The sequence below is a fragment of the Spermophilus citellus genome (genome assembly GCF_964194105.1).
Source record: "Spermophilus citellus genome assembly, chromosome: 8".
Classification (NCBI taxonomy): domain Eukaryota; kingdom Metazoa; phylum Chordata; class Mammalia; order Rodentia; family Sciuridae; genus Spermophilus; species Spermophilus citellus.
In genome coordinates this window covers 818101-843913 of record NC_138189.1, presented here as the reverse complement: position 1 = coordinate 843913, position 25813 = coordinate 818101, and the positions used below count along the sequence as shown (strand labels likewise).

At 54.1% G+C, this 25813-nt stretch overlaps 2 protein-coding genes and 2 long non-coding RNA genes across 13 annotated transcripts in view; 1 reads left to right on the top strand and 3 right to left on the bottom strand.

Moving 5' to 3' along the window:
- Positions 1-14358, bottom strand: part of UVSSA (UV stimulated scaffold protein A) — a 32617-nt gene extending 18259 nt beyond the window's left edge. For 3 of the 5 annotated variants that reach the window (XR_014023295.1, XR_014023296.1, XM_081304186.1), the window contains exons 1-6: positions 13848-13947; positions 12203-12533; positions 11151-11271; positions 9517-9987; positions 8989-9101; positions 8611-8739 (exon numbers count right to left, since the gene is read on the bottom strand). Coding sequence is in view for 3 of the 5 variants with exons in the window: in XM_081304186.1 (XP_081160312.1) it covers positions 8611-8739; positions 8989-9101; positions 9517-9987; positions 11151-11271; positions 12203-12533; positions 13848-13945 (1263 nt within the window). In the remaining 2 variants the exon portion in view is untranslated. Of the gene's footprint in view, positions 1-8610; positions 8740-8988; positions 9102-9516; positions 9988-11150; positions 11272-12202; positions 12534-13847 lie in introns of all 5 variants that reach the window. The other 2 variants (XM_081304187.1, XM_081304188.1) reach the window with 2 other exon arrangements.
- A 290-nt stretch (positions 14359-14648) lies between these two features.
- On the top strand, positions 14649-22947 carry LOC308654582. Its single transcript, XR_014023297.1, has 3 exons — positions 14649-14855; positions 20826-21044; positions 22811-22947. It is a non-coding gene; the product is annotated as an uncharacterized lncRNA (long non-coding RNA).
- LOC308654583 lies at positions 17120-22940 on the bottom strand. Its single transcript, XR_014023298.1, has 3 exons — positions 22800-22940; positions 20804-20992; positions 17120-17593 (listed from the first exon to the last, which is right to left on the bottom strand). It is a non-coding gene; the product is annotated as an uncharacterized lncRNA (long non-coding RNA).
- A 35-nt stretch (positions 22948-22982) lies between the features above and the next one.
- MAEA (macrophage erythroblast attacher, E3 ubiquitin ligase) overlaps positions 22983-25813 on the bottom strand; it is a 37105-nt gene continuing 34274 nt past the window's right edge. For all 6 annotated transcript variants that reach the window (XM_081304193.1, XM_081304189.1, XM_081304190.1 and 3 more), the window contains 3 exons: positions 25012-25145; positions 23906-24101; positions 22983-23656 (listed from right to left, as the gene is read on the bottom strand). In XM_081304193.1, the coding sequence (XP_081160319.1) occupies positions 23561-23656; positions 23906-24101; positions 25012-25145 (426 nt within the window). In that variant the 3' untranslated portion in view covers positions 22983-23560. The remainder of the gene's footprint in view (positions 23657-23905; positions 24102-25011; positions 25146-25813) is intronic.

The window sequence follows — 25813 nt, the reverse complement described above, 5'->3', positions numbered from 1 at the left end:
CTGCAGGGACGTGCCCCTCCCGGCAGATCCCTACACACCAGGGAGCCAGGCTCACCGTCCTGGGCAGCTGAGGGCTGTGCCCCCAGGGTGTGAGGACCACACCATGACCTAGGCACAGGGCTGAAGGAAGCGTCCAGAAAGGGAGGTCCCTTTGTGATGGCAGCCGGGGTCCTCAGGAACACCCAGTGGTCCTCACACATGCTTGTTTTTACACTCCGTCCCAACAGGCATTCCACACAGGCACCTGCCTCTGGCCTGACGCCTGAGGGAGGTGATCAGAGAGGGGCGGCTGTGGACCCCCAGGGCAGGAGCCCACAGGCTCCCTGGAAGCTAAGTATCAGCAATTTACAGCTTCTGACGGAACCAGGGATCTGAGGTGCCCACCTGACCCAGCTCAGCCACTCACCAGCAGCTCCCACAGGTGGCCCCAGGATACACACACAGCCCCAGCACACACGTGGCCCCAGGACACACACACAACCTCAGTACATGTGGCCCTAGGGCCCACACACAGCCCCAGGACACACGTGGCCCCAGGATACACACACAGCCCCAGCACACACGTAGCCCCAGGACACATACACAACCTCAGCACATGTGGCCCTAAGGCCCACACACGGCCCCAGGACACACACACACACACACACACACACACACACACACACACACACACGGCCCCAGGATACACGTGGCCCTGGGGCCCACACACAGCCCCAGGACACACGTGGCCCCAAGGCCCACACACAGCCCCAGGACACACGTGGCCCCCGGGGCTGGGTGCCAGCACTACAGCACGGGACTATTGCGGCTGGACTCAACAACCCCACGAGGAGACCTGCCCGGGAGAGCTATAATCAGATGCAAATGCTCTGTGTTTAGGCACAGCCCACGGCTGTGCATCTGGGGAGCATGGGAGACATTAATCATTGGAAACTGTAATTTTTGTTATCAGTCTAACACTGATCAAAAGGGAAGCCTGTCTCCACCGCTGACCTGTGAAACGTCCCAATTATGCTCTTTGGAAATGACAGGGGCACTTAACTCCCGAGCTGAGCAAATGACGACGATCAATCACGTTTGAATAACAATGAGCCACGGACCTGAAAATTATTTTTGTATAGAATCTACCCAGGAATTTATGAAAGGTGGAGAGCAGCCCAAGGTTTTAGGGCTTACGTTCCGGCCGGTGCAGTGCGTATCAAACACTAAACAGAATTTATGTGTTTTAATTTTCTAAAAGGTAGATGTGGACGGGGTGCTACAATGCAGCACACACAGTGCCAGGGTTTAAATATGGGGGTCATTTTCATAAAATATTATGCTTACTGCTCACACCCTTGAATTTCACTGAGGACTTTTATCAAATTTTCATTTTCTAAAAAATATTCAACTGCTCAGCTAACTATTAGGAATTATACCTTCTTTCTCCCCAACTAAAATCATTTATTTCTGTGATTAAGTTTGAAGTCCTAGGTTCCTCTGTGTCCTCAAACAAGCACTGATCAGGCCCCGGCTTTCTGCTCTCCCTCTGCAGCTGCAGGCCGTGCCCTAGGAGGCCTCTGCCTCTGGAGAGACCCTGGGCTTCTTCCTGGGCCACAGCAACCACGTCATCCACACCTGCACTTTACTTTTCAACTACTCAGAGGCAGTAACACGCGAGCTACAGCAACTAGAAGTCAGAGACTTCACTGCTGATACAAAAGTTGGCACAAAAGCATCCATTTTCAAGTTTGGCTTCACCTCTGTGAGCAAGAGCTGCTGCTCATCTATGTGCTCCATTGCCCTGGACAGGCAGCAACACACCTGCGTCCAAAGAGGCAGAGACAGCTTTCAGCTGCCAGCTGCCAGGGTACTTGAGTGACCTGCTCAGAGACAAGAACACCATGGAGACAAGCAACAGCCCCCTCTGAGACCTCAGAAAGCGGCGTGGCCCAGGGAGTCTAAGGCCTGTGGAAGACTCCCTTTGAGCACTTGGATTCTAAGAGACTAAATAATCCAGTGAGCTCAGCCACAGCAGTGGTGACCTGCCTCAAGGTCACAGATTAGGCCAGACAGAAACAGCACAAGGGGGGCCCGCGGCACCACAGCACCCCACCGCGGGGCTGTACAGGGGTGGCTGGACATTGGAGGTGCACGGAAGGAGTTCACACCCACCGAGAGCTACAGGGAGAGATCAGACCTATGACCTGCTCCAGGGCAGCTGGCTTCCACCCACCTGGGAGCTGAGATTCTCCAACTGCCAGAAAACACCATGCAGAGCACCCGGGGAGAAGGAAGGGAGCCTGACGGTGAAGCCCTCGGTGCCTGGGAGGGGCCAGACCGGCAGCCTGAGCCTGCAGCCAATTGGAAGCCTTATCCCAAGCCAGCCCCAGGGACAGCCCAATCCACCTACTTGGCAGAAGCTTCTACCCAAGGCTGTGGCCATGGGGAGGCCACGGAGGGGGACACTGTTGGTTTTATACAAATTGATTCTCACCCACAGTTAAAAGGATTTAGAAAAATGAGTCTCCACCATCATAATTAAACAAGCAATAAAACGACTAAAATATACAGCGCAATCAGTTTACAGAAGTAGGGGCAGTGAGGTTGCTAATTATTTGCGAAGGAATGGGAAGAACAGCTTGGTGCCCAGAAAGCGGGTCGCCCACCAAGCCCCACGGCCTGGAGATACAGCTGGGACCATTAAATAAATTTTGTACCATCTAATTAACTTGGTGCGCAATCTCAATTACTTTTCACCCAAGAAATCACTTTTGTTCAGTTTTATGTGTGTCTATTTCCCTTTTAAAAAAAAAATGATGTAAGGCCTCGTCAGACAAGTGAGTTCCAAACTGCATTTGTCTCTCAGGGCTTGATGGCTATGCATTTAAAAACCCATTCTATCTTATAAACTAAAAATTAAACGTGCTCAGCTGTGATGGTCGGCACTGCATCTGCTATTTATATGCTAATGCCCTCCCTGGAAGGCCGTGCAAATTGCCGGCCAGGCCAATATCTCATGTGCATCTCCGACTGCCAGGGACGCACTGTCAGAGGACAGAGGGCGGTCGCACCACTGACCAAATGGACACCCTGGGAGCAGGCCCCTCATGTGCAATGGCACCAAGGCCAAGTCAACCTGCTTGGACGTAGGCAGGGCACCAGGAGCACTCTCTCCTGAGCCGACCACCACCTTCTGACACAAGCACCTCCGAGGCTGACACTCAGGGACCTCACACCCACAGCACAACACAGTGGCAGGCACTTCCCCTCCTCGACTGACCAAATCAGGAGTCAACCTGCCCTGGAGACTGCCAGCATGCACAAGGAGCACCCAGGGCCCAGGGGCCAAGAGCCTCATCCAGCTGGGGGCAGGTGTGAGGCAGAGCCCCTGGATCATGGGTGCATAGAGTGTTTCTAGAGTAAGGGTAGGGCCGAAATCTCCGCTGGGTGAAGACAAGCAGCCAGCCAGAGGCACACACTTCTGTAAGCCAATGAGGGCTGGTGGTCCACACAGACTCCCTCCCATGGGTGGCTGGACTTGGGCCAGGACAGCTTGTTTTCCTGGGGGTCTGCACCACAGGTTTTCCTGCACAGGGGCGGTGTGAGGGGCACAGAGCAGGAGGGTCATCACGGGTCATCTGGACCTTACAGAAACTCACATCGGACCCAGTGGAGGACAATCGCCTCATGGAGCAACCAACATCTCCATATCTAGTAGCTCTGGCCCCCAGGAGCTCTGTGGAGAAAGCTACTCTGGCAGAGGATGAGGAAGACCCAGACTCACCCACTCTGGGGCCTGTGACTCACACAGTCCCACACAGGCATGTGAAAGGCCACCTGCTGCAGCCCAACCTCCCCAGGCAGAGATGTGGCCAGCAGACAGCCCCTCCAGCAGGGGAGCAAGAGACAGTGCTCAGAGGCACAGGCATGGACAGGGAGATGTCATCCAGGCAAGGTCTTGGTCTTGGCAAGGAGGCCAGGCCCACAGAGGTTCCCCATCTATGAAATGGGGGTAACAAAGCAATCCACCCCAGGAAGTGTCTTCTGGAACCAAGGGGACCACGCGTGGGCAGGCTGGAAGGGCACCGGCTGACTGGGGAAGGTGCCTGGCTGAGGTGGCCTGCCATGGGGCCAGGAGGGGGCTCCATGCTGTAGGGCTGGGAGGGCAGCCAGGCCCAGCCTGTCCTTTCAAAGCACCAGCGCACCCGCCCCTCCCCCGGCACCCTGGGAGGCAGCGTGGCCTTCAGCATGATGGAAGGAGCCCAGTCACCCAGGAAGGCTACAGATGGCGGCCGCTTCCTGGAGGCGAAGCTGATTGACCGTCCCTGTGCGTGTCTGATGGGCCAACATTTCATTCCCTGGGCTTTCTAATTCTGTCCTCCTCACCTAGGGAACCAGATGCTACGAGGGCTTGGGCAGCAGCACAGGAAGCTCCCGACCCCACAGCCAGGGGGAGAGGCTGGCAGCTGGGGCTGGAGGCAGGGCGCTGAGGGCAAGGCCAAGCCCACCTGCCTGCAGCCTGACCACAGGAAAAAGGCAAAGCACGGCCCACAGGGCCAGGCGACAGCGCCTCGGAATCACTGTTCTCTGACTCACTCGTTGGTGGGAAATTAGTATTTTGTTAATTACACAATAAGAAAATAACCGTTGATTCAAGCTACATAATTAAAAGCAGGCAATTTACAAGTTTTCAAAGGATTTTTATCAGTTTAACGAACGAGGCAGCTGGATTATTACAGCCCGCCTGTAACAGAGCAGGGTGGAAACTAAATCTACCCAATGACCCTCCATATTGATCCAGCCAAGATTTATCCCCAGTCTGCTCCCACACGGAGCTGACATGGAGACACTCTATAAAACAAACACTTAAACATATTTAAACTGGCTTAAGTATTTTTCTGAGGACAGAGCCTCTGTGTCAAAAGGAAAACAATACTATGTAGAAAACAGGCTACAGGCAGAAAGAGGACCTGTGAAACAGACTACAGCGGGTTGCAGGCAGGCTGCCCTCCCCCTCCCCCTCCCCCTCGGCGCCCGGAGGGCCCAGGGCCTGGCGGTGGCCACTTGGCTCTAAGTGGGTGTCATGTCTGTCTCAGTCTCTCACGTTTGTCAGAAGTTCTCAGATGTCTGAATCAGCATTATTGAATGAGTGCTCCCCACCTAGCCTGTTCTACACGCGGAGTTAACGATGCCAATCCCGTGCTAAGTGGGGAAACGTAAGGGAAACAATTTAAACCCTTCGTGAATTTTATTTGAAAATTTGTGAAGAACACCTCATTCATAATTTCTAATTAAAACAGCTCTAATTAACACTGATGTTCATTAGCTGCTCCACCCCTGCCCAAGCCTTTGCGGGTGCTGCAGCTCTGCAGGGAGGGCCGCCAGCAGGAGGGAGATGGGCAGATAGGCCTGTCTGCACTGGCTGCCGCGTCTATTCTGGGAAGCGGCTCACCTGAGCCTAAGGGGCTGCAGCAGGAGCCCTCCAATCACTCCATCTGCGGGCGGCTCCTCTGCCGCTGCGCGAGAAACCTCTGAGGATTTCAGAGTGCCTTTATTAGGATCAGTGTGTGGAGAGGGTCCACAAAGTGTCCCTTCAGCTGACAGCACAGCAGAGTGACATCTGTCTTCCCACTGAAGCTGGGACACCATCAACCTTGCAGGGCCGCATAGGCCCTGCACACTCACAGGAGCCCCGTTCTCCTGAAGAGCAGCCTGGGCAGGAGTCTACTGACCAGACCACGTGGCCAAAGGACACCCGCAGCCCCTCACTGCCCATGCACAACACCCTGTGTGGCCCTGCCCTCCAGCAGCAGGTCCTGCAGGCCCTGGGCAGAAGTGGGGACGAGTCATCTACTCTGACAGTATCAAAGGACACACTGAGTGGAGTCAAAGCAGGGCCGATGGCCAGAGTGCACTGTGGAAGGCAGGGGCCATGCAGTGGCCTGAGGCTGTGCACCACAGAGGGCCAGGTGGACAGCTCCGAAGGGCTGGATTTGGGACTCCAGTGTCCACAGCCCACGAGAGCTTCAGGATGAGCCCTGTGAGCCACAGCCAGAATAGAGAGGTAGCTACACCAGTGGGCCCAGTCCCATTCACCCACCGTGGGACACAGCAGACCTGAGCACCAGCATGTGGAAGGGACAGGGCAGCTGGCAGGAGTCCAGGGCAAGCAGAGGTCAAGGAAACCAGACCTCCTGGGCCTACAGAGGGAGGAGGCACACGGCCAGGCGTGGCTGGGATTCAAGTTTCCTCAAGCACATGGCAAAGTCAGCAGGTGTGGTGGGGCCAGGACACAGGCTACGCAGGACAGCCTGACCCTCTGGTGTGCCAGGGACACCAGCGGCAGCAAGAGCTGGCTAAGCTTAGCTCAGAGCCCTGACCCCTCACCACAGTGCAGGCTGAGCAGCCAGCAGCCCTGAGAAAGACTGCCGGGGACCCTCCCCTAGTCGGCCGCACCTGCAGGAGGCACCGTGGAGCTCCAAGATGAGAGCAGGGGCGGCAGCTCTCCAGGGGCCCTGCTGACAGAGCCTCAGGCCAAGGAGAGCAGCTGGCTGCTGTGACCTTTCTGGGCTCAGGTCCTGCCACCTTCAGCACTGCCACTAGCCCCAGAAGACCACGCAGGCTGATCATACCTAGGCCTGATGAGAATGGACCCCAGCAGTGCGGGAAGCCTGTGGACATCCCCAGGACACCAAATGTCCAAGGACATCCTTGCCACAACCAAGGCCATCAGCAGCAAAATGGCCATGGGCTGAGCCCTGGACAGCAGGAGTGCACACCACACAAGGCAGCCTCCACACTCAGCACAGTGCTGGGGGCCCACCTGGCCTTCACTCTGCACCCAGGCTGGCTGCTCGGAGTGCTAGTGCCCTGCGGTCTAGAGTAAGCTCCTCTGACTGAGTAGGTGACGGGCACCTTCCTCCCACCACACAATTATTTTCCACCATAAATATATTTTGGTCAACACTGACAAAGCTGACTCCTTAAACAAGCAGCATGCCACACACAGTGGATTCTAGTGAGGCAGAACGAGCGCCCACAAAGACTCCTGTCCCCAAGCTGCACAGCGCAGACTCGTGGGGTTTGCAGGAGAGAAGCAAGGTCGCCCTCTGGTGGGCCTGAGGGCCACAAATGGCCTCCACAGCCAGGGATCTCCCAGCGGCTGCTCAGGTAGGGGTTCCTCCTCTCGGGTTCCAGAACTTCTGGCACTGCATTGCCACCCCAGGTCTGCTGCCAGGGCTCAGTATGGTCATACCACACAGGGCAGGGCACCAGGGATGCCAGCCACAGCATGAGCTGACTGAGCTCAGCTTAGAGCCCTGACCTGGTGGCTGCATGCAACATGTATGCCCACTCCTGGTCTGGGCTCTGCGTGGCCTGCAACTTCATCTTTTTCTTGGAAAGAAACAGAGTTCTTTCCACCTCAAAGCTACCTTTGAAAAGGGGGAGGTTCTGGGCTGGGACTGGGGCTCAGTGGCAGAGCACTTGCCTAGCATGTGTGAGGTACTGAGTTCAATCCTCATCACTGCATACACAAAATAAATAAAAAATACAGTTATTATTTAAAAAAAGAAGTCTACCTTCCCTGGGCCAGGGCTGGCACCCTCTCCACTCAGCTGGGTCTGGTTCTGGGTTCCCCAGGGATCCCAGGAGCGGTGCATCTGGTGTCTCTTTTCTCAGCTTCTCTGAGAGAAGGTGAGAGACCAACCAAAGGCAGGAAGATGGCATCTGCATGCGACAGTTCTCTTTCACAAGGCACAACAAGCCCCAGTGCAGCATCCTCTCCCGGCCACAGCCCCCGAGCATCTCTAGGCAGGAATACCACCCTCACTCGCTCTCAGGCCGCTACAAGCTCACCTGCCTCCTCCAGCCAGCTCCAAGGCATCCAGTGCCAAGGACCTTGTGCTCCAGGGTGGATGCCTGGCTACACCCTAGCCCACTGCCTGGAGGCCCAGGCTCAGCGTCCAGTCCTCCCTCAGCCTGCCTGTGGCTCCCACCTCTCAGCCCCATCTAGAGACCCTGCCCTGCTCTGGTGGCATGCGGTTGCTCAGGGAAGCCCAGGAACCCCTGTTGCCTCTCCAACCACAGAGGGCCCATTTCTCTCTCATCAATGCCATGGTCCCTCCCAGGCTAAGGTGCTACACAGTCTAGCAGACGGCTGGTCTTTGAGTCTCCATCCCCAAAGTGGGCACCCTGTCCCAGCTCACCATGGTGCCCATCAGTACACAGAACCCACTCTGCTGGAGACTCCACAAAAGCCCCATCCTTCCCTAAGCAGGAGGGGCACAGCCTGACTTGCAGGGCTCCCTGGCTACAGTGCAGGGTAAGTGGACAACACCCAGTAGCAGGAGCCATGTTGCCACTATACAGTGAATGAGCTCACGTGTCCACTATGGGGCAGGCCCTGCTGGGCTGTGGGGCATTCCACATGTGGGGCATGGCTGGGCTCTGGCACCAGGAGACGCCAGCTGGGCTCCCACTGCCAGGCCAGCAGAGAGAGAGAGGAGCCTGAAGCAGCTCCTGCTTGCACAGGCAGCTCAGCCCCGCCCCAGACCTGCCAGCTCACCACGCACACACACCTCGCTCCTCCGCCCCGGACCTGGACCTGCCGGCCCACCAAGCACACACCTTGCTCCTTGGTCCCCACTCAGGCTGCACGTGAAGCTCCTCATACTTTCTCAGCGCAAGTTCAAGTTTTGCCTTCAAGTCGATGGCACGCCGTAAGTGTCCACCATGGGTCCCTGCTCGGGTAAACCTCTGCAGAACAAGGAAGAAGTCACAGAGAACACAGGCCCTGCCAGGAGGCAACATGGCCTGGTCTGTAGCCTTGGGAACAAATGGTCAAGGACACCTGGCTGACCCCCTAGGTCACCCCAAGGACAAGACCCACACCTGCACTTTCCACATGTCCTCCTTCCAGCCTACGGCTCCCGCCAACTACATCTTCACTCTGCCCGGGCACTGGCCTGACAGGGACAGCTTTGAAGGCCAGGTGTCCAGCCTCACCTGGACCCAGGAGCACACAGCTGGCAGGAACTTGTTCTGGATGAGCTTGATTGCATCGCGGGCAGCATGGAGGACAGCAAGGTTGTCATCATTCTCTTGCACCTTCAGACCGTCTGGAATGAGGTGAATGGGGGTCACAAGGGACCCTGAGGCCAAGAGGCTACAGCCCACAGGGAAATGCTGGAAGCCCACCCAGGCCAGCCGAGTGTCGACAGAGCTCACTGCTATGTGATTCTGGCCCTACACACGTCCTTCCTGCACCCACCCTGCCCAGAGCCTTGCTGGAATGGGCTACAGATGGCAAACAAGTCCATATGCTTTCTGTGACCGGCCTGTGGCCACAGAGGCCTGGTAAAGTGGGCACAGCCCAGGGCAGAGGCTAAATGGGAAGGAAAGGGCTGCATGTACCCACTGTAGGCCAGACTTAGCATGGCTGTGGGTCACCTAGGCTGGGGGCTGGCACAGCAGTGGCCCACTAGCCAGCAGAGCCTGGGCAGGGAGGCACCAGCAGACCTGGTGGCCCCTTACCCAAGGGCAGTTCCACGTCCAGTGAGTACTTGTGTGAGCCCAGCCCATGGCTGCGCACAAACTGCTCCCCGCTGCACTCGTCCTGGGGCGCATCCTCCACAGTTGCCTGGGGCAACCCCTCCCCAGCACCAGCGGCCCCTGAGTGTTGCGCAGAGGCAGGCAGGTCCTTGCTGCAGCACGGCTGCTCCTCGTCCTCCAAGGGGTCCCCTGTGGCTGCCTGGGGCGGCCCCTCCCCAGCATCAGTGGCCCCCGGGTGGTATGCAGAGGCAGGCAGGTCCTTGCTGCAGCATGGCTCATCTGGGGCATCAGGAGTGCTAGACCAGTGAGGGACTTCCCAGTCTGAGCTCAAGGAACCAGGGGGACCCTCATCAAGGAAGCTGGCTTCTGGGCACGGGTCAAAGTCCAAGGGCACCAGCAGCCTGAAGCAGTTCTCCACTTCCGTCAGACAGCACCCAACTTCTGCAGACATCTCTGCCGAGACATGGAGACACATCTGGCCTCGTCACACTGAGCGTGGAGTATCCCCACCACACACTGTGTCGAGGTCCTGGTCACTGTTAGCACCAGGCAGCTAAGGGTCACATGTGCCACCTGCACCCTTGGGCCTCTCTTCCCAAGAAAAGCCAACACCCAAGGTAAACGTATCACAGCAGCTTTCACCCACTTACTAAACTGCCCAGCTGGCAGGACTGCAAGGTCAACTCTTGGCAGCCGCAGGAGCACAGGCAAACATGCCAGGGACCAACTGCAGAGCAGGGAGCCTTCAGCCAGAGCAGTGCATCCCAGAGAGGGCTGAGCCTCCCCCAGCAGCCACATCTGCCAACATCAAGCCACACCCTGCAGGGCTGGGCCAGCTCTCCCTCCTGGTGGCCTCTCTACCATCTGGGCACACCTGCCTGCCTACAACAGGCCCTGGGGGATCTGGGCACAGAAGAGCATCAGCCCTGCTGTATAAGACACAGAGCAGCTGCCCTGGCGGGTCTTGGGCACCCTGCAGGTGGACGACTATCCCCTAGATCTTCTGATTCCCCACACCCTGTTCTCTCCCTCAAGAAAAGGCTGGCTGCCAGGACGTACATCGTAGGGATTTGGGGGGGTGGAAGCTGGGTTAAGAGCAAATGGAGAGCTGGGTGCAGGGGTACACATGTAATACTAGAAACTCGGGATGCTGAGGCAAGAGGATTGCAGGTTTGTGGCCAGCCTCAGTAAAATTACCAAGGACCTAAGCAACTCAAAATTTAAAAAATTTTAAATTACAATAAAAAGGGCCAGGGATGAACTTCAGTGGCAGAGCACACCTGGGTTCAATCCCCATTACTAAAAAAAAGAAATAGGTAGGGGAGAGGGAGGTGAATAGTGGCTGGGAGACAAAACAGCAAGGGGACCTTCAGCAGACCCAAGCACAGACCACTGTCTGGAAGCTCTCCACTCAGCCTGTGCCCAGGGAGCCTCCCCAAAGGGCCACAGACAGAACTAACCACCAGGGGGCACAGGGGTGCAAGTGCCTGTGCAGGGACTGCCCAACCTGAACCCTAGCCTGGCCTGCCTGGGTCTCCTGTGACCAGGGTCCTGGGAGGATGCATAGGCATAGGCGGCCCTTGGTATGTGCGAGGCACCCTCAGCCTGGAACTTGCCTTCCATTTCCCTTTCGGCCTGCTTGGCTCTTTCTCTGTAGATTCTATCCAAGTGCCTCTGCTTCTGCTCTTCTTGCTGCCTTTCTGCCAGAGTCCTCCCATTTACATCCTGAAAGTCCACCTGGGAAACAGTGAAGATCAGGACTGTCCACAACAAACACTCACCAGAGAGCAAACGGCCACCACATGAGCATGCAGCAGGCCTCAGCAAGGGGAGACGCCATCATCTTAACAACAGGATATACGCTGAACTACGATGCTTCATCTTGAGAAACTTGCCGAGTCTACCACTTCAGATAAAAGAGGTGTGAACTCCCAGCCCTGGCCAGGTGCCATGATGCAGGCCTGTTGTCCCAGTTACTTGGGAGGCTGAGCCAGGAGGAATACCTGGGCTCAGGAGTTCGAGGACAGCCTGGGAAAAACAAAACCCTACCTCAAAAATAAAATTAAAAAAGACTTCCAGCCACAAGTGCAGTACAAGTGGGAGTACAGGAAGCAAACGGGCTGCTGTCTGGACCCCAGAGCCCAAGCACCACCTGAATGTGCACCCCAGGAGGTGGCACACCAGTGGATCAGAGGGAGAACTGGTTCCCTGGCCCACAGGCAGGGCCACCTGTCCACAGAGGGCAGGGGCAAAGCAAGGTCTGGGCAGTGACAGAGTTGGGTTGGGATCACAGCAGCAAGTCCTGATGGATTTCATCATGCCCAGAACCCATTAGAGCCAATGGCAGGATCCAGGTGGGGACTCTTAAGAACACAGGTAGGGATACTCCCAGAAGACAGTGCCTGTCACAGAACAGGGCTGAACAATCAAAGGTGACACAGGCTGCAGGCTCAGCTTGATGCACACGTGGGTACAGCTTGTCTTCCTCAAAGATGTTCCTCCCCTCCCAGGCCCCAAGCAGGTCCAGCAACCCAGGTACCTAGGCCAAGCTGCCCAACAACATAGCCTGGGAGCACTCTGTACTTGGCTCCACAGTGAGAGGTCTTCCCTCCTGAGGCCTACCTGCTCTGCCCCAGAGAACCGGCAGCACTGTGCAAGGCCCACCTACCTTTTTGGTGTGTTTTAAGAAGTGGTAGCCCAAGGCTAGCTTCTTATAGGCCTCACCAAACCTCTCATTCCACCCTTCCACAGCTCGCAGGGCTGCCTGCCTCAGCCTCTGGGCTGCCTCTCTGGGGGGCGGCAAGGGCTGCTCATGGTTGGTGCCCAGTGTGAGCTCCAGGAACTCCTGGAAGTCAGAAACAAGCAGCACCCTGAACTGGTGAGACCTGGTGAAGAGCTCATCCACGATCTGGAAGGCGGACAGGCGGACCTCAGCATGGTCCTGGGTCAGCTGTGTTTTCAGCAGGCGGTAGGCACAGCTGAGCTGCTCCTCTGAAGACCTGGGGGCACAAGCCAGCCTGAGCTCAGCACCTGGTACTTGAAGGGTCAGTTTACACTCACACAGGACGCACTATTTACATATAGTGGGGGCCACAGCTGCTGTCCAGGCTTCCTCTTCCCCTTCTCCTAGAGCTGGGTAAGCAGACCAATGTCTTGGCATGAATGAGGCCCCTCAACTGTGCCTCTTTTTGTGTGGCCCACAAGCCCAAACTGTTTTCTACATTTTTAAATGGTTTAAAGAACTGCTCAGTGGTGTACTTGCCTGGCCTGCACAAGGCCCTGGGTTTGAGCCCCAGCATGGCAAAACAAATAAGTGATCAAGACACATGAAGGAATGATTCTTGATGTGGGAAAGTTATGAGTGCCAAGTATCAGTGCCATTTATAAAGTTTTATTAAAATGCAGCCCTGTCGCAATGTCCGTGTCCACAGCTGCTCTTAGAGCTGCGTGGTGTCAGCAGGGACCTCAGCCTCAGTATTTTTCATCATCCCTTCACAGACGCTTCCTCACCACTCAGGAGCACCACAGACTAGCTGAGTGCACAAACCCAGCCTCTTCTGCAGGAAGTGAGGGGAAGGCCCATGGAGCCCTCTAGGTGTCGCCTCTCCCCAGCTCTGCCCTGTGTGAACCCCCGAGATTTAGGAGTTTTCAAGGACCTGCAGCAAAACTGTGTCTGAGTTGGAGTTTCTTACTGAAAGGTACACAACATCAATTTTGTTCTTTGAACACAGGTTCATGTTCCCAGCAAATGACAGGAAGAAGTTTTGCTTCCTGCCTGATTCTGGGGATGGATGATGGATGCATTCTAAAGACAGAGTGGCTGGGTGTGATTCAGGGATAGAGTCCCTGCTTAGCATGCACAAGGCCCTGAGTTCCATTCCTAGCACCACAACACACACACACACACACACAGTGCAGATTTACCCAACTGTGAACGTTCTCCCTTCCCATGTTTCAACAGTAATAAAAGAGGTACATCTGCCCACAGATCACATAGATGCACTCAAGAATGCCTCAGTTATATGCTTTGTAACATGCACATATAGAAAGAATCAGAAGTACCAAGCACAGACCTCTCTGTGCTCTGCTGACCTGCACCTCCACCCACAATGCTGCCTGTCAGAGATGACTTTGCAGGGCCTGGGGAATGTTGCTGGCCTGGTCCTTGGTGGATCTTTCCAGGCGGAGGCAGGAGGGGATGGCTGAGATATGGAGGTGGGCAAAGTGCTGAGGTCCAAGAAAACCCCACAATCTCCCTAGAGTCATGGGCTTACTGGGATAAATATCACGAAATGCTAAACCTAAAGACATACTTGCAAATTTTCTTCAGTTCCTTCATTTTCTCAGGATTCAGTTGGGGTTCTCCTGAAGTTGTGAGCTCTTCTACCAACTTTAACAGTTTTTGATCCATGTCTAAAATACGGAACGCAGAGATGAACTGCCTTACTTTACCCTCTTGGTCTTACTGATAAATGCTACCGGGTTCGCCTAGATACTGCGCACCGCGGGAGGGCCTGAGGCTGTGTCCAAGGCTCTGGCCTCCACAGAAAGACGCCCTAGGAAACAGGGCAGCTCCAAGCACCGTTAGGGCGAGTCAAGCGTCCCCGTGACGATCTGGAATTGTCAAAGCCGAGGCTAGATCGGGACAACCAAGCCACGGTGCGGACAGGCAGGTGCGGAAGGTAACGAAAGCCACCGTCTTACACCGACGCGCGGGGAGTGGAGGGCCCTGCTGCCAGGCAGCGAAGCGAGCGCAGAAACGCGCGTCCTCGGGAACTCGGGCCGGCTGGGTGCGACCCCGCCCAGCTGCGCGGCTGACACGGAACCTACCGCATCGCCCGCCCCTTCCGGCAGAGGCCCCGCCCCCTCCGGCCACCACGCGTCCCGGAGCTTTGAAGCCATTGGCTCCCTGATTCCGCGGCGTGGGAGCAAAGGTCAGTTCTGCAACCACCACACCTACAGCGCGAGGCACCACATCTCCCCGCCCCTTCCGGAGGAGACCCCGCCCACCCTCTCAAGGCCCGGAGCGAGGCAACCCTCGTCTCGACAGCGCAGGCGCTAGGGTGAGGCCGACCTCGCGCAGTGACGCGGGCGCGCTCCCTGCGAGGCGGGGCTGCCCTGGGAGGTCGACGCGCGAGAAAAAAGAAGCAGGAGGGCGCAGCAAGTCCTTAAAGGCGCCGCGGTGTAAAAGGGGCAGGACGTCTGGGTCGACAACTCGCTAGGAAACTCAGACCCAGAGAGAGGTTTGAGCCTGGACAGCACGGCACGTCCGCCAGGAGGCTCGCGGCCCCGCCCCTGAAGGGTCAGCGAGGGCGGCCCAGGTGGGAGCCTCGGGCTTGTGTGGGCCGTGGTGCCGCGGGCGGGAGGGGAGCCGGGGCGGAGGCGTTGGGTGTCACGACGCGGCGCGCGGGGTAGGGGCGGGGCGGCCGGTGAGGCGCCCCGTTCCCCTCTGCGGCGTGACTTTGCCCAGCCTAAAGGTGGCCCACCAGCCGGCAGATGCTTTGCTTCCCTCTGCCAAAATTCCTTGAAAGCTCTGTCCGCCGCCCCGGGCGGGAAGCCGGGATGGCTCCCTCCTCCCAGCGCCCGGAGCACACCTGCCGGCGCCCGGCGCTGCTGCTCAGGGCCGGTAGTCCACGCCGCAGGGCCTTTTCCACTCCAGGCCTGGGAGCCCCGCAGCCCCCTCTTCAGAGCACTCCAGGTTTCAAGCACGTCCAGGGCCAGCTGCCAGCCCGCCCTCGGCCCTCGCAGCTCTGGAGGGCACTCGTCCTCGGCGGGCAGAGCGCGCCCGTCCTCGGCGGGCAGAGCGCGCCGGGCTTGCCGCCCACCTGCCCTGCCCCGGCGGCGCGGAGAGCCCACTGCACGGCCCACAGCCCCTCCCAGCCGGCACCCTTCTGTGGCCTCTGGCCCCCACTGCAGCCCCGTCTTCTTAGCTGGCCCCAGGTTCCTGATCTCACCTGCGCACCCCCTTTCTGCCCTCGGGGCTGCTCCTGAGAACTGGGGTCTTTCTAGCTTCATGATGACGTAGTCAGGCATTCAGATCTCTTGAATGGAGAGTGAAATGAGAAGGCTAAGGTGAATCTCGGTGAGAACTAGAAGATGTTTTAAAAGAACCAGTGGAAGCCAGATGTGGTGCACACGATGTCCCAGCTGTCCAGGGATTGAAGCAGGAGGATAGCTTGGGCCCAGGTGTCCGGGTCAGTCTGGGCCTGACCTTGTCTCCGAAGGGGGGAAAGAACCAACTGGAATTTTCAGAGATTTGTTATTTAAAAAATGCAAGCTTGGGGGCTGGGGATGTGGCTCAAGCGGTAGCGCGCTCGCCTGGCATGCGTGCGGCCCGGGTTCAATCCTCAGCACCACATACCAACAAAGATGTTGTGTCCGTGGAGAACTAAAAAATAAATATTTAAAAAAAAAATGCAAGCTGGAAAAAAATGGAAACTTCTTTAAAGAAGTAAAAGTATGGTCAGCTCAGACTTGTATGTGCAGCAAGCTGACCTTCAAAACCTAAGTGATAGCAAAAAATGTATGCTCAGACATTCACACAACAAAACCACCTGACAGTGCGGAACACCCCTTGTTGTTAAGTGGTGTGACCATACCCTGAGCCCCTAGAGCAACTGTAAAGAAAGCCACAGGGCTGGGGATACAGCTTGGTGGTAGGGCAGCATGTGTGAGCCCCTGGGTCCCGTGTCCAGCACACATACAGATGTGGGACTGCTAATGAGTATGCAAAGACTTTTAAAAGTAATCAAAAATGAAGCTGATGAAAAAGAAATAGGTAAGAAAAACAGGAAACAAGTTGTAATACAGCCAATCTGAATCTACAACAGTCACCATGTCAGTGATCTGAACGCCCTAGTTACAAAGGAGAGATCAGGGCTGGGACTGGGGCTCAGTGGCAGAGTGCTTGCCTTCCACGTGTGAGGCACTGGGTTCAATCCTCAGCACCACATACAAATAAAATAAGGGCATGCTGTCCATCTACAACTATAAAAAGAAATTTTAAAAAATACTGTCATGTATATCTAAAAAATTTTTAAAAATACGCATACACACAGGCGCACACACACACATACATATATATATATCCCCCCCCCCCCCGAAAAGGCCAGGTACAGTGGTGCACACCTGGAATCCCAGCAACTCAAGACAGTTGAGGCAACTTAGAATTGAAAACACCAGTGACTTAGCAAGCCTTAGTCTCAAAACATAAATAAAAAGGTATGGGATGTGGCTCAGTGGCTAAAGCACCCCTGGGTTCAATTCTCAGTACCAAAAAAATTTTAAATAGAAAGTGGAGATGGTCCAGTTAGTTTAAAAAGAGCAAGACCAAACTATATTGTATCTACAAGAAACATGGAGAGGCTAAAAGGGCTACCACAGATGCTCTGTGCAGCAGCACAAGTGAAAGATGAGTCTGCTGACTGCACTGGTCTCTCCCTGGGGGCATTCTGGGAAGGGGTGAGTCCTTTCAGCAGACTACAGTCCCAACTGTGCAGGCGAACTCCAGACACAGGCACTGAGACCTGACCTACTGCGTCATTAATATTCCCTTTAAGAAACTAGAAAGAGCAATTAATCAGAATAAGTTGCAGTAGAGATTAATAAAGTAGAGATCAATTGAACAGAAAATAGGCAAACGGGAGGGGTGTCACTCAAACCAAAGGAGGTTTATTAGTCAGCTTTTGTCACTGTGATTAAAATGTCCGACAGGAACAACTTAAGGAGGAAAGACTGACACCATCTCCTGGTTTCAGAGTCCTCAGCCACTCCCTACTCTGGGCCTGAGGAGAGGCAGAATGTCCTGGTGAAAGCTGCTCAGCTTAGGGCAACCAGAGGCAGGGAGGGTGGGCAAAGAAGATAAGCCCTCCCAGGGCACACACCAGTGACCTGCTCCAGCTGTCCTATCTGCAATGGTCCCTTCGGCATCGGTAGACTAGTCCTTTTATGTGATCAGAACCTTCATGATCCAACCACTTTCTGAATACGTGAGATGGGGTCAGTCCAGATCTATACTGTAACAGGAGATGTTTGAAATGATGGACAGATAAGCCTTCAGCTAGACAGAGAAAAAGAAGAAATAAATCACCTATGAGAATGACAGGAGAAGCTGGGCACCATGGTGCCAGCCACAGGGATAATCCCAGCAACTTGGGAGGCTGAGGCAGGAGGATCATGAGTTCAGAGCCAGCCTCAGCAACTTAGCAAGGCCCTGTCTCAAAAAAGCGTTGGAGATGTGGCTCAGTGGTTAAGCCCCAGTGGGTTCACTCCCTGGCACCCAAAAAACAAAAAGAATGAGAGAGAGGAGAGGGGACATCACTGCAGGTCCTGCAGACAACAAAGCATGATGAGTTACCAACATCAATTCCAGAAGTTTTCTCTTAGTTACACAGAATCTTTCATGAAAGGAGGTTAACACGCTCCAACTCATGAGTTTTGAATGCTTTTGTACTAAAACCAGACAAAAACATTCCCAGAAGCGGGCACAGGGGCACACTTCTGTGATCCCAGCAACTTGGGAGGCTGAGGCAGAAGGATCTCAAGTTTGAGGCCTAAGCAACTTAGCAAGACCTTGTGTCAAAAAATAAATGAAAGGGCTGGGGATGTGGCACAGTGGTAGAGCACTCCTGGGTTCAATCCCAAGTACCACAAAAATAATAATTCCAAGAAAGAATGACCACAGACCAATAGCCCTCATGAATATAGTTGTAAAAATCCCTAGCAAAGCCTAGAGCAAATCAAATCCAGCAATATATAAAAACAATGCAACATGACTGAATGAAATTTATTTCAGTCATGCAAAATTCAGTAATTCAAAGTCAGTCAATGTCTGGTAAGCAGAATAAAGGAGAAAAATCATGGTAATTTCATTCTACAAAAGAATTTTTAAAAACAAAATTCAATGTTCCTTATAATAACTTCTAGAAAACTGGCGTGGAACTTCTCAACCAGATGAAGGATGTCTGTAAATGCTCTATTTCAGTGTGCAAGATGCAGTGCTTTCTGCCTAACAGGGCACTAGACACTGTTCTTACACCTCATCCTCAATATCACTCTGGAGGCTCCAGGAACTGGTAAGAAAAGTGAAGTAGAGAGGTTTGAAGGGGAGAAACAGGACTGTTTGGAGGTGACATAACTGCACACATGGAAAACCTCAAAACTTTATCTGAAAGCTACCAGAACTCGTGAGTGAGTAGGGTCACAGTAATCACAAGATCGATTAACAAATACTGATCGTGTCTACATATTTCCACTGAATAAATGAGGTAGATTTTATTGGTGGGCCTTTAGTCATTTATTTATATGTGGTGCTGAGAATTGAACCCAGTGCCTCACACATGCTAGGCAAGTGCTCTACCACTGAGCCACAACTCCAGCCCCGAGAGGTAGATTTTAAAAATTAAGAATTATTTTTAAAATTAAGAATTAAGAAAGACCCAGCAGCTCAGGAGGCTGAGGCAGGAGGATCACAAGTTCATAGCCAGCTTCAGCAATGGTAAGGTGGTAAGGAACTCAGTGAGACTCAGTCTCTAAATACAAAATAGGGCTGAGGATGTGGCTCAGTGGTCAAGTGCCCCTCAGTTCAATCCCCAGTACCAAAAACAAACAAACAAACAAAAACCCCTGAAGTTAAATCAATCAAATATGTTAAATTTAGGTAAGAGTAAAAATCTAAACTTCATGAAGAGATGCAGCATATTTATGGGTTGGAGGACTCAGTGTCTCTTATGGATTCATCTGTGTCCCTCCCAAATTCCCATGTTGAAGCTCTGACCCCCAAAGTGACTGTGTTTGGAGACAGGCCTTTAAAGGGGCAATGAAGGCAGGCTGGGGTTGTGGTTCAGTGGCAGAGCACTTGCTTCACACATCTGAGGCACTGGGTTCCATCCTCAGCACCACATTTTAAAAAAGTAAACAAAATAAAGATATTGTGTCCATTTATAGCTAAAAGAGAGAGAGAGAGAGAGAGAGGCAACGAAGGCCATCAGGGTAGGACCCTAATCCAGCAGGGCTGGTGTCATCATGAGAGAGACCCCCGAGTTGCATGCATTGAGGAGGGTCCAAGTGAGGACACAGTGGGGAGGGGGCCCTCTGCCAGCAGGAAGAGGCAGCACCAGCACCAGCCAGCTAGGCCGCCTCAGTGCTCAGAAGGACCTGTGCTGTTTAAGCCACCTAGGCCATGGTATGTGTTATGCAGCCTGAGCAAGCTGATAGAGAGTCCCCAAATGAAGTGATAGATTGAATACAATCTCAGTTAAAATCCTAGCTTGCACTGAAGAAATTTCAGTAGATATAAGTTGACTCTCATTTTTATGGTTCTGGTGATCAAACTGAGGGCTTGCACATTGCTAAGCAAGTGCTCTACCTCCACGTCCCACTGAAAAACTGATTATGTTCATTCCCCAGCACAAAAGAAGACAATTCTAAAACTTAAGTGGAAATGTAAAGGTCCTAGAATAGCTACAATTTTGAAAAAGTACAAAAAAAAAAAAAAAACAGGACTTAGGTTTCCTGCGAGTGAAATGACAGGCATGAGACTGGGCAGTGTGTGCTGGAGGTAGCGCTGGCAAGGACAGACCTTAAAGCCAGCTCAGCCAGAGCACCCAGGCAGTCACCTTTACTGAAGGGGGAGAGAAAAGTCATTTTTAACAAATAACATCGGGGCCACAGAATAAACACAGGAAATGGTCCACAAGCTCTTCCTCACACCATACCAAGAGCTAACAGAAAAAGTGAAAATGAATCTACATACGAGAATACTATTTTGACTCTGGGATAGGCAGGTCATTCTTAGAACACAGAAAAAGAACTAACCATGAAAACAAAGAACTGATCAATTGAACTTGACTAAATTCAGACCCTCCACTGACACTGTCAAGGATTCCTACCAATCAGTAGACAATGCAATGAAAGTGGCCAAAGACCTAAACAGACACATGGGCTCAGCACTGTCACCAGAGGAAAGCAAACGGAAACCTCAGTGAAGTACCAGGACTTCTGCCCGAAAACACCATCACCACCAAATGCTGGCAAAGACATGAGCCACTGGACCCCAAGGCCTGCAGAGGTGGCGGCGCAGCACACCACCTGGAGAAGTCTTTGGCAGGAGTAGAGTCAGGCACAACAACCCTGGAACTTGGCAATTCTTCCAGAGAATTACTTTCAAAGGACAAGAACCATGTCTACAAAGACTCAAACACAAATGTTCATAGCAGTTTTATTTCTTGTAGCACTGGGGACTAAACCCAGGAGTAAGGCCAGAACTCACCCCAGCCCTTCCATTTTGGCAGAAGGATCTTGCTGTGTTGTCCAGGCTGGCCTACAACCTCCTGAGTGGCTGGGATCACAGGCATGGCCACCAGCCCACTGCAGCTGAGTCCACCAAGAAGACAACGGACCTGTGTGGTCTGTGCGAACGTGGATTACTTCTGCTGCTCCAGCACATCAAGAAGGACGACTGAAACACATTCGTTGAGGCAACAAGAGGAAAATAGCTCTTCTCACTGAAGGTCTGGTATGCTTTAATCTGTCATCTTAAACCCAATTTTTAAAAACAGCAGAGTTAGGGTTGGGGCTGGGGCTCAGCGGTAGCGCACGCGCCAAGCACAGGTAAGGGTTTGATCCTCAGCACCACATAAAAATAAATTCATTAATTAAGGATATTGTGTCCAACTACAACTAAAGAATAATTATTAAAAAATTATATATTTAGGGGCTGGTGTTGTAGCTCAGTGGTAGAGCGCACTTGCCTCACATGCATGAGGCCCTGGGTTTGATCCTCATCACCAGGTTAAAAAAGTAAGTAAAAATAAAGATATTGTGTCCATCTACAACCAAAGAAAATTATTTAAAAACAGCACAGTTAGACTACACAACCAGCAGTCTAACCACAAAAGGCTCCCAGCACCCAGCACTGGAGGGCACGGAGCAGGCAGAGCTCCCGTACCACTGCAGGAGGGTTTCCAGCCTGACCCCTCCAGCTTTGTCCAACGTGCATCCAGCAAGTGATGTGGATGCGCACTCACAGCTGAGATACTACCAATGTGAAGAAAGGATGGGCCACTGTGCTCGCTCCTACAATGGCCCACAACTTAGCGGCAGATGAAGACTTGCTATACGTGGACGACCCACCCAGGCATGAGGCTGAGCTCATGGGCCCACGCTGTGTAGTTCTATTCTCACGGTGCTCAAGAAACAGCTGAGCTACTGATTGGCAATGGTCACCAAAGTGTCGACTGGGAAAGGACACAGCACCAGTGGGAAGCTGGATTGGTCCAGGGGCTATATGTGGGATGTGTGCTCTCTGCCGTGCTGTCCATCAGTAAGAAAGAGGCAGGAGCAGACAGGTGGTGGACCAGTGGTGAGCAGGAGGCGAGGCCTGGAAGGCCCTGCTCTGGAGAGCACACAGTGTTCAGGAGTGCGGGGCACAGAGAACATCACGTGAAGTTCTGCTGCCACTTGCTGGCCGGACTTGTGGGTGGAGCAGGCAGGGGCTACAACACGGTGTAGTGTGCTGATTGGCACCACCTGGCCTGCACAGGTCACAGGGAGACCCCAAAGCTGAGCCCTGGGTGGCCATAGAGAGTAGAGGTCAGCAATGGGCACCGCAGGCATCAACTTCCACAAAGGCCCGAACTGGAGCGGGCACAGGAGGAGGCGTATGTGAGGACGCATGGCAGGACAGGAGTACAGGGGCTGAGGCAGCCATCAGAGATCAAGTGCCAAGCAAGGCTGGCCGCAGAGCAGGGCAGGGGCACTGCAGAGCAGCTGTGAGGGTTAGGGCAGCTGACCACAGCTCAAAACCTCAGACTCTGGCCACAACCAACAGCAGCCCCAAAGACTCTGGGAACTAGGGCCACAGGCGACAGGAGCTGCTCTCAGAACCCCAGCTGGCTGTCCAACCAGCCTGCACCCCTGGCCCAGGAGGGCAATGATCAGGCCAAGAGTGAGATGTGACCTCAGGATTCCAAGCTGAGGCCTCCAACTTCAGGGCAGCCCTCCTTCATTAGTGGTGGGTTCTGCAAGGCGGGAAGATGGTTGTGCTCTTCTTGAAACCCCTGTCTTGATGTGCTGAGCCCCCTTTGCTGCAGTGACAGCAGCCACAACCCCAGCCCCAATGAGTGAGCCAGGGAGGGCAGAGCACTCCCCTGGGCTCAGAAACTTCTCAGAGTGAGAAATAGAAAGCCATTTTATTAACACGCTTTACATTTACAGCTTATTAGCTAATCAACATCAACATGCAAAAATAAGCACTAGATACAAACCTCTACCACAGGTTTCTGTGTGGACTACAATGGTTCGTGTGTTCTGAAAACCCATCAGTACTTGCTTCAGCTGAACTATCCGCTCCTGTAACGAATAGCATGCAGACTCCAGGGCTACAGAACTATCCAGCAAGGCCTCTGCAGAAACTCGATCCAGTGGATTTCCACGTGAATACATTCTCGAAGCAGGAAGTAAGGCGGTGCACGGAGGACCGGGGCTGAGCCCAAGCTCGCACACAGGACGTGGCCCCAGGGCCTGCAGGGTGCTCTGGTGGCAGCTCCAGTGACATCAGGAAGGGCCCTCGTGCACCACATGGCAAGTCACCGCAGGCCGCCCACATGCCAGCACCTCACCCAGGCCATGGCTAACATGTGTTGAAGGACCAGCCTGTTCCTTACGCTCCCCAGGACTCTTCAGCAAAAAGAGGAAGCTGAGAAACTCGGGAGAGGATTCCTACCTGTGAGCTGTCCTAAAGCTCTTCGGGGTTGAGGTCAGGCTGTAGAGTTTCCTTTGAGAGGTGCAAGTACTTTGCAGAAGCATCAAATAGTCGACTTACGTTACAAAATCCTACCCATCAAACGCTGTTTTCAAGTACGAACTCATTAAATCTCACTTCCTCACTTCCTAAGAGTATTTATCGTTGCTCACTGATCTTTGGTCGCAAGAAACAGAAATGCGGTGGCAGGCTAGGGCCAGGGATGGGGAGGGCATGCCCTGCCCACACAGCCCCAGCCGAAGCGTGCACCTGGCGACACAGGGCCTACATGATGTATACTTTCTCGGCTTGTGAGAAGTGGAAGACTTCTTTGGTTCTTGGGCAAACAACTTTATCATCTTGACGGATAGAAAGCAGAGACTGAAAAATAAGATCAGGAACAAATTAAGAAGATGCACTATAAATTAGGTTTCCACTAAAAACCCACACAGCACACCATCAGAGCATGCAGCTCAGCCTGCAGCATCATCTCCTGAGACATACTGACACTGCCAGGGAATTCCAGCAGCTCAATAGGCAGCCTGCACAGCACAGCACAGCACAGCACAGCCCAGCCCAGCACAGCCCAGCCCAGCCCAGCCTAGCCCAACGCCCTGCCCCACAGCTCACATTGTAGCCGTAGACGTAGCCATTGGGCAGCATCATAGGTGGGTTGTTCTCGTTCATGACATCGCCAGAGATTTTGCAGACCAGGCGTGAGTTGGCGCAGTGTGCCATGGGCAGGGGCTGCGCCAGCTTGTTGAGGGACCGGCTGCACACGGGGCAGTCGGGGCTCTTCGAGCTGCCATCCTCCTTGTAGCACTGCCTGTGCACGGTGTTAAGGAAGGGCTGGGTGACACTGGCTCAAGCAGTGAGAAGGTACCCCTGGCCCTCACTGCTCTGAGCTCAGGGCACTTGCCTGGCCAGTCAGTCACCACACAGGGAACAAATGAGGGCAAAGCAGCCACGTAGAGGAGAGGCCTGGCCTGAGATTGGAAACCAGTGCGCCTCCCCCAGGCCTCTCCTGCAGCAAGACCACACTGGCTCCATCGTCCCCAGCCCTCGTCCAGCCCCCGCCTCACAGGCAGGAGAGGCAAGAGCCCTAGGACAGTGACCTTCTCAGGGAACCTCAGAGAAGACAATGAGCAAACACACTCCTGTTCTCCGTGCTCAGCAGAGGCAGTCAGGGTGAGGCCTGGGTTCTGTCTCAGCACAGCTCAGCCAGGCACCAGCAGTGGTACCAGTCAGTCAGTCACAGGAGGGATAGAGTCACAGGAGGAACAGAACCAGTTACACAATGGACAGGTCAGTCATGCAAGGGACAGATCGGTCACATTTAGGAATAGTGTCACATGCTAGACAGGGTCAATCATGCAGGATGGGGCCAGTCACGTGAAGGGTAGGAGCACAGGATCTGCCAAATCCAGGTGAGGAAGCTCAGAGAGCCTCTGCCCTCTGGAGAGGGGAGGCTGCCTTCCTGCCTCAGGGACAGCCACTCTGAGCTAACCTGAGAAGTGAAGCCAGACCCTGGGCCGGGATGGCCAGGCCCAGACCGACTCTTCTGAGGACTGGGAGCCACATCAGGTGTGCTAGCAGGGCCAAGGCTGAGTACAGAGAGTCCCTCTCGACTACCACCCAGGAGTGTCAAGAGCATGACACACAGCTCTGGGACAGCGCAGCCTGCTAGAATGCAACCAGGGATAGGAGCCAGCTAAGCAGGAGCACAGGGAGGATACGGTGTCTTAATGGCCGACAGGCCAGCTTGCAGGGTTAGGGTGAACACTGAGTTGTTTCCCAGCTGGTGCAGACGGTAGTTGTCATATCGGAACTGCTGGATCAGCATCCGCCACCGGGCAGGATCCAGAAGGTCCTGGAAGAGACGAGGTGGAAGTGTTGGGACCCTCCCAAGAGACCCAGCAGGGACAGCTAACCACAGTGGACAGTGGGGGGGCCAGGAGTCATGGCCCTCCTAAGCAGAGACTAGCACCTAATGTGCCTGTGATCCTGGCTTAACACCCAACTGCAGGACCCCGTAAACTCTAACAACAGCCCATAAGGTTCTTGTTGGGAAACGATGGCTCCTGGCCCTTCTTCCCAGGACCTGTGCCTCTGGCCTCATGGCCAGTGCCCTTTTCTAAGCAAGGCTTCCTTCTTTCAGGTACTGCATGACCCCCGGGATGAGGCCTGCAGCTTGCTGCCTGAGGTGAGGCCTTGCTCCCTGTCTAGCGACTGATCTGCCCTTTGCTCCTTTCCTCACAGCATCCAACACACAGCGTTCTCAGCTCTCCCATGAAGTTCACGGCACCCTAAACTGCCAGTTTGTCCCAGCCAAGGGTTTCCCATGTGATCCTGGTCTTGCTCTCTCATGTTGCAAAATTCCTCTGACGGGCACTAACAGGTATGCACTAAAGGGGAGGGGTTCAACCCTGTTTTCAAGGTGGTGGGACAGCAGGACCTGCTTCCCCTGTGCCCGGACAGCAAGACCACCTAAGGGAGAAGAGATAGGCAAACCATATGCCAAGTCAGACACTGACCCAC